The sequence below is a fragment of the Phalaenopsis equestris genome, unplaced genomic scaffold (assembly GCF_001263595.1).
Source record: "Phalaenopsis equestris unplaced genomic scaffold, ASM126359v1 Scaffold000002, whole genome shotgun sequence".
Taxonomy (NCBI): domain Eukaryota; kingdom Viridiplantae; phylum Streptophyta; class Magnoliopsida; order Asparagales; family Orchidaceae; genus Phalaenopsis; species Phalaenopsis equestris.
In genome coordinates, this window is record NW_018164444.1 from 31,604,743 (window position 1) to 31,612,534 (window position 7,792).

General features: G+C 31.6%; 1 protein-coding gene across 1 annotated transcript in view; it reads right to left on the bottom strand.

The window, feature by feature from the left end:
- Positions 1-7,318, bottom strand: part of LOC110039474 (transcription factor bHLH18-like) — a 10,947-nt gene extending 3,629 nt beyond the window's left edge. Inside the window, exon 1 of the mRNA XM_020744549.1 lies at positions 6,986-7,318. Coding sequence (XP_020600208.1) covers positions 6,986-7,318 — 333 coding nt within the window. The remainder of the gene's footprint in view (positions 1-6,985) is intronic.
- Between the last annotated feature and the right edge of the window lie 474 nt (positions 7,319-7,792).

The window sequence follows — 7,792 nt, forward strand, 5'->3', positions numbered from 1 at the left end:
GGGGGGGGTTAGAACCTGAAATAAAAATATTAATTACACAATTTATTGAAAATATCATTCAATTAATCATAATATAAAATCTAACTTATGAATCCCCATCCGGCTCAATATATACATATTCGAGGTATCCTTCATACAGTGCAGGGAGTTGAAAGGCTCACTTCATTTGAGAAGAGAGGTGGTGGTTGAATGATCGAAACAGAAGGTGTGAGAGGGGCTGCAAAGATAAGAGCAGGTGGTAAAAAATGAGTAACATGCCTAATCAAAGCGGCGGCAGAAGGTGCAGGAGGGGTTGTAGTGGTGGTGGCGCTACTAATCGACACATCATGTTTTTAATCAATACATAATGTTATTAATCAACACAATACTAGTGGTGCTCGTAGCGAAGCGGATACCAACTTCTTTGTCCTTATGTATGTACTAGCTAGGGCCCTGACGAAGATGCCGATGAGGTTGTTCTCCAGTACCATTTGAAACTATCTGTAGCAGGATGAATGACATTAAAAAAACTAGTAGCTAAAGCAAGGTATAATATAATTAATAAAAGTAAAAATATACATGTGCAAAATCAAAATAGAAAACATGTTGTAACTACATGTAAGAATATAAAATGTAAAACGAAGAACATGCATACAATGTGAAATATAGAAGGCTAATGTACATACCACTCTTGGTATATTTCATTAGATGGGTTAGTTGATGATAAACTTAAATTTTTTTTCATTTATATCATCATCATAGTCATCCATAATTTGATAAATCTCTTTATAAGTTCCTAAGATATCCTTTAGGATAAACATTTATTCAATAGAATTGACCTGAATATGAAAATCTGACATTTCTTACTCTAGATGAATGTGTTCAATAATTATTTGTAACTGAATAGTTTTTCTAGGTTTATTCCTTGTAACAGTGACTCAATCAATTTTATCTCGTACTCTACCGGTATGTCAAAGATAAGAAACCTGACTAGCTTGATTTGCTATAATAAATAAATCAAATTTTATATTTCTTATGATCATTTTAACTTTGGTAATATTGTTTAATATGTGCTCTTTACTGATGAACAGTATCAAATCATTCACAGTTGAACAAACATACAATATTGCACACAATATAACTTGAATTTTGCAAATACGCTACTTATTCAAGTACATCGTAATAGCTGAGCGCACTATCTAAGAGAGTGTTTCCTCTAACACAAACACACAATTTTATGTCTTGTTCCCTTCATACTAGGAACTTATATGAAATTTATATCCATTTACATCAAATATTTGTCACGTAGTGACGTTGCCCTTAGAACATTGTACAAGATCTAATAAGCTCTAATCTATTACTTTATTGATTTGATTATAAAACTATAAGAAGTTCCAAAATATAATTACCATTACTTTGAGCCTGAAAATTACATTACATATCGATGAATTGAAGAGTTTTTTCAAGGTATGTATAATTTAAATCTATCAAATATTCTTCAATAATTTTGCTTATGATAGAGATCCTCTATGCTCAAACTTTCAGCGAACAACCCATTCGTATTATTGGTTTTTTTGTATGTTGAAATCAAACAGTAAACATTATGAGTAATAACTCAAAAAAAAAATTGATTACTAGAAATTTTATTGTATAATTAGTTAAACTTCATCGTAATTTAGTAAAACATATAATGTCACTGCTCGAACTTCTTTATTATTGATATAATGTGTACCATGTCTCAATTATGGTTCTTCTGATATCTGAAATACATATAATTTAGATTGTGAATGCATTGCAGCAACAGTGTGATGTATTTTTTGTCCTTGCTCAAAAGCGTATAAACAAAAAGTAATTATTAGAAGCAATAAGGTCCTTCCAATTAAGAGAATGTGGCCCAAGAATAGATCGAGAAAAAGAGTGATTAAGAAGAGGAAAAGATACATAATCAAAAATTGATGAACGGCCAATGCCCCTAAATCACTGTAGACCACCAACAAACGATTTTGTAGACAACCCTACAATTAGTTTTCCCAAGAGATGGGGAAAAGACGATGGAGAAACTCTCAAAACCCTAGAGGAGAAAGATAAAGAATCCTAGAATCCTAGAACAAAACTCAATAAATCACATAACTCTCTCTCTCTCTCTCTCTCTCTCTCTCTCTCTCTAAACTCTCTCTATTAGCTTTTCCTTTCGTGTTCCTTTACTCAAACAACTATATTTCTAATTTGTCTTGCCTCTTAATAAAAAGCAATTGATATATATATATATATAGAGAGCTATATATATATATATATATAATAAAAAAAACAGTACCGTACTTATAAGTATATCCAGATATAAAGTAAACTCTCATGATAATTTAAGTGATCATAAAATAAATAGAAGATATCACATCTTCAAGAACCACAGGCCCTACTGCATTATAACGCAATAAGTGGTTTTTAAAAAAAAAATAATTATTTTGATGAATCATATCCCATAAATCACGTGGGTGGTTTATCTACTGCCCTCTCCGGCCATGTGTCCGTCACGTGTACGTGAAACACGTTTTGATTTACAGACTGGTCAAATGCACAAATTCTTTCCAAAAGTTGCTAAATATAAAAATATGTTCTTGGAGCTTAGTGGCTTCTCAGCTGCTGAAAAGATTTTGCTGCTCCTTGTGTTTCCACCTTCTACTGCTCTACAAAGTCAAGACTGAAATTTATTTATATAATCAGTCTTTAAATGCTGAAATATTTTTATATTTAGCCTTTTTTGCTTTCGCTATTTTTTTTTAATATATATTCAGCAGTTGAAACTAAATAGTGTAGCCAACATGCAAGCCTCAACTCGTTCAAGCACGAGTTGGTCTAATAACCGAGATTGAGTTTGAGCTCACAACTCGATTAGTCAGGGTTGAGCTCACTCGATGTACTTACTCCCATGGTTGAAATTCAACATGGCATTATTTAAGAGTTTTCAAAGTATTTTAGTTTTAATTGAGCCTTATAAAATTGTTCTTAATTGAGCTTCAAAAAATTTATGAGATCAAATAAGGGGGCTTAAACCTTGTATTAGAATGTAAATAGTGTGAAACACAGAAAAAATAAAATTAGGATATATATATATAATTATATATCATTCCACTCAAAATATAATTGTAATTGCATGGATTCTAGTCAACTTAATGAGACATATTAAGACAAGAATAAGTCGCTTATTGGTTCATAAAGTTTCACATTTCTCGTGGTGGTTAGTCTGGCAATTTTCTAGATGAATGTTATTTATTTATTTATTTATTTATTTATTTATTTATTTATTTATTTATTTATTTATTTATTTATTTATTTATTTATTTATTACTTTCAACTAATAAAGAGGAATGATATATGCAATAGCACAAGGAAAACACTTAGAAGAACTTTATCTATTTTTATTTATGTTTATATTAAAAGTAAGTAATGTTTAAATAAACATAGAAATGGCATCAGAGATTTATCGATTATTATTTATGTTTGATATGTCATCCAAAAAATTTACCATGAAATAAATTTCAAATCAATTAGCATGAAAATAAAAATAATTTTTAGGTAAGAAATGTTCAAAAACCAATTAAAAATCGTCAAGAACTTCCATTTCAACAAAGTTACAGTCAAATTGACTGCGTTGACAATGTGAACAGAATTCTATCTAAATGAGCATTTTAATATAAATAATGGGTTTTAAAACTCACCCCTGCCCTTAGCATCCTATGGTTATATGACTAGGGATGTTAAAATGGCTCTTCGTTCGGGAATGTTTCATGTTCGGCTCGCTAAGCAAATGAGCTTAACACGAGCAAATTGTTTGAGCTCGATATATTAGTGATTGGAACACAAACAACAATATTTTTAAACGAGCCAAACACAAGACCGAGTTGTGCTCAGCTCGTTTAAACCTCTAGGAGCAGCGCATTGTCCAAAGACAATTCAGCAACACTCTTCGAAGACGGTATACCAAGCCCTTGATAACTATGCCCAATTGTAACCACTCCCTACTACCATGCAATGATTCCTTCAGCCTACAAACCTTCTTCTCCGAGGAATTATGTAACCCTTTCACGCCGGTATTTCGGACGTGTAATCACTAACTTATAGTGTATCATTTCAGTTGGGCTAAGCTCCACGATTCTTTATCTTGCATATTTTCACGTGAAAATACTTCTATTATTTGTGTTTGCACTAAATTTTTGTATACCAAATTTTCGTGTAACACTAAGACGATGAGCAACCAATACTCAAGCATACATCATTTTTTATCTTGAAATCTTAAACATCTGCGTTATTGTCCTGAGTAAAAAATTAACATATTCATAGCCTCATTCAAAAATTTAACAACCCTAAACTTTAAATTTTATTTAATTTATTTTGAGATGAGTGTCATAAAAAAAATTAAATGTTGATTTTAATACTACACTTACTTTAAATATTTGATTTCGTTTTAATTAATTTCTAATCATAATATTCTAAACTACTATCTCACAGTCTACAGTTGCTTAGCGTTCAAGTCATGTTGACCAAACAATCATTAAGCATAAAATAACCCACTCACCTGATTTTTAGCGATTTTGAATTATTTCGAGACGGGAAAACTAAAAATAGTTAAAGAAGGTCATTAAAAAAGGTCTTTTTTAGACCAAAAAAAAATTTATATTTAATTTAATCTAAATAAATTTTAAAATTACTAAATTTGGTTTGAGGAGGTTGTAGCATGATCTTTTGTTGATTAATCACAGATATTAAATTCTTTCCAAAATTAGCTCAAGGGGTTTAAGGTTCTTCTTAACAAAATTTTTATGAGCATATTTTAATTAGTTTTTTTTTTCATAATTATGAATTATGATGATGCCACATTAGAATTTGGGTGTCTGATTAATTAAATAGAATAATTTTAATGATAAGAAACAATATAATCGAATAGTTGAATCCTTTTGGGGCGTAGGGTCGTGTATCTTTTATGAGTATATACAAATCAATAAAAGACTGTACCGTGAAGAAAATGATAATGAGAGAGAGATGGATGAGAGACTTCTAAGGGAGTTTTAGGAAATCTATTAAATTCCGATTTTAAGTAAGTCGAAGAGAGACAGCTCTTTAGATGTTCTCTGAGTTACAGGATTTTAAAGAGAGAAAAAAGGAAAATGAAGATGAGAAGCAATCTCTAGAGAGGGGCGAGAAACCAAAGCAGGATCTAGAGAGAAAGAAGAAGTCTCTCACTATCTTTTCCCTCCCCTTTTACACATAACATAGAAAATCAATAAAATAATTAGAATAATACATCTTATACTACATGTCATCTTTCTTCCGTATCTTGATGAAAGATTGTGCTGTGGATGTAAGATATTATAAACTGATGTTAGATATTATCGTTACTATGGTCATCCATGGCATATTGGTGAATGGAACGAGTTCTAAGTGTCGGGCGGTGTCTTTAGTAGTAATGATGGCTTCTTTGTTGTCATGGTGATTTCTTTTGGTGTCTGCCCGTACACCGATAAGCTAGGTTGTCCTTCTGAGACGGATTAAAACGATCAAGTCGACAGGTAAGCACGACTAAGCCATTTTGACATGTCGCCCGATTTAACCACTTTATTAAGATGAGTTTGATTTAGCCACCTCAACAATGTTTCTGATTTAAACACTTTCATATTTGGGCTTAATTCAATAAGAAAAATTTAACGTAACGAAAATTCCCTGTATACGTATTTATTTATACTCTCACAAGAGCCATCATCGAAGTCTCCCTGACATGATCATCTGTTTCTTTACAGCATTATTGTAATATTCGATTTAATAAAAAAAAAAGGACTCGAAATACAATGAAATTAAATAAACAAAAAATGACAGCTACAGCGAATTAAATTATATCGGCGAGGATCGAAATGGACTAACAATGGGCAGCTGTTGCAGAGGATCCATTAATAGATTCATAACTACAAGTAGATCTTCGACAGATCATCCCAAGATTTTAGATTCCTTCAATGAAAGGGAACCTCACTGTTGCAGGAGAAAGTATTTATTGGCCGGACTGTAACTTTCTGCAATATTTCATTTTAAAAATTTTAAAAAAAAAAAAAAAAAGAGTTCTTAATAGTTATGGATATCATGATTTTTTTTTTTTTATGGATAGTGTTTTTTTGGGGCATTTGATACATGCCATCCAATTTGTATGTATTTACATATGTAATATCTAAACCTTAGTTTTTCAATAAAATTGCAAGCGTTAAAATAATTCAAGCTCGAGCTTAGTTCATTTGTCATTCTAATAGTTCAACTTTGATTCATGTTCGTTTCATATTATAGTAAATAGGTCATTATCGAGCAACTTAAAAAGTGATATTATCAACCTACTTGGTTTAAATTTGCTTGTGATTATGGATGCTAAATCATCTTCCTCATCAAGAGCTGTGCAAGGTTGATAACTCGATCATTATCAAATGATTTTTAAGATTTGTAACTCTCATGAATAATGTCACATTTTATCATAGTTGAACAAGTTTTTCAGTCCATCAGTTCAGCGCAATCATACAGAAAATGAAGAAAAAATCTCTTGGAATAATCAATCAGATGACAGCCAACATCAAAATTGAATTCAATTTTACAAAGCTTCTTTGCTGCATTGAAAAGAACGTCTAGAGCAGTTGTGCAAATACTTCCAGCCAAAATCAAGACAAGCAGCATCAGCATATTTCCACAAAACTAAACAGTATAGATTGCTCAATAGATTTCTCACACGCTGCCTACTACAAATCTACGGGGACATTTACATACCTAGCACACAATTCTCATGTATTTGTATCTCTCACACCTAAACTTTCATATTTTCACACATAGCACTCAACTCTTTAAAATCATATCAAAAGTGCAATGTATATATCAATGTTAACTGGGAGACATGAAAATACATAAGAATTTTGCGCTAGGTAGGTAAATTTTCCTAATTATAAAACCTACATTAACAAACTCAAGTTTCCTGAACCCATACCTTCACCGTTCGATCGTTTGTTAGAGCGCCAGATGCGATCATATTTTTTGACGGATGACAGGAAACTGCGATGACGGTATCAGTGTGGCCTTCGAGTTTCTGGACAATCTTTCTTGTTTGTAGATCCCAAAGGTAGATGGAGTTGTCCTCCGAACCGCTGACGATGTACTTGCCATTTGTCACAGAGAAACTTGCAGGGATGCAGTACTTCGAATTCTCATGGCCTGTGTAGGTTTTCAAGAACTTTCCAGTTGAGAAGTTCCATAGTCTCTGCGAGAAAGATTTTATGGATTTCAAGCAGGAAGAAGTGAGGTTGAAAGAATAAAGATACATTATGGTTTATATATTACAAGCATCATCAATGTTGTAAAACTTTATATGGAACAAAAAAAATAAGGAAAATATAGGAAGTAAGCTGAGAATTGGAAAAGCCAAATGATTTTTAAATGGACGAGTTGGGTGATATCTATAACATAGACTTCTCTGTTATGGATCGGAGAGGTGATTATGTGGTCTCGTGCCCACAAGAAATCTCGATCCCATAACCAGGCAAACAGTAGATGAGAAGGGAAAAACTAGTTAATCATCTCCTCTTGAGATAAATTTCGAGCCCTTTATGTAGAGAATAAATGCATTTCAAGACTTCACAGCTAAAAAAAAAAAAAATTAAAAATTTAAACCTTTACACTGAAAAATTCATAAAAATTAAAAAATGACAATAAAGGGCTGTTTAGTATCACTTGTGTTTTAGTCTTTTTATTATTATTATTATTATTATTTTTTATGTTTTGGAAAAATTCATAAAAA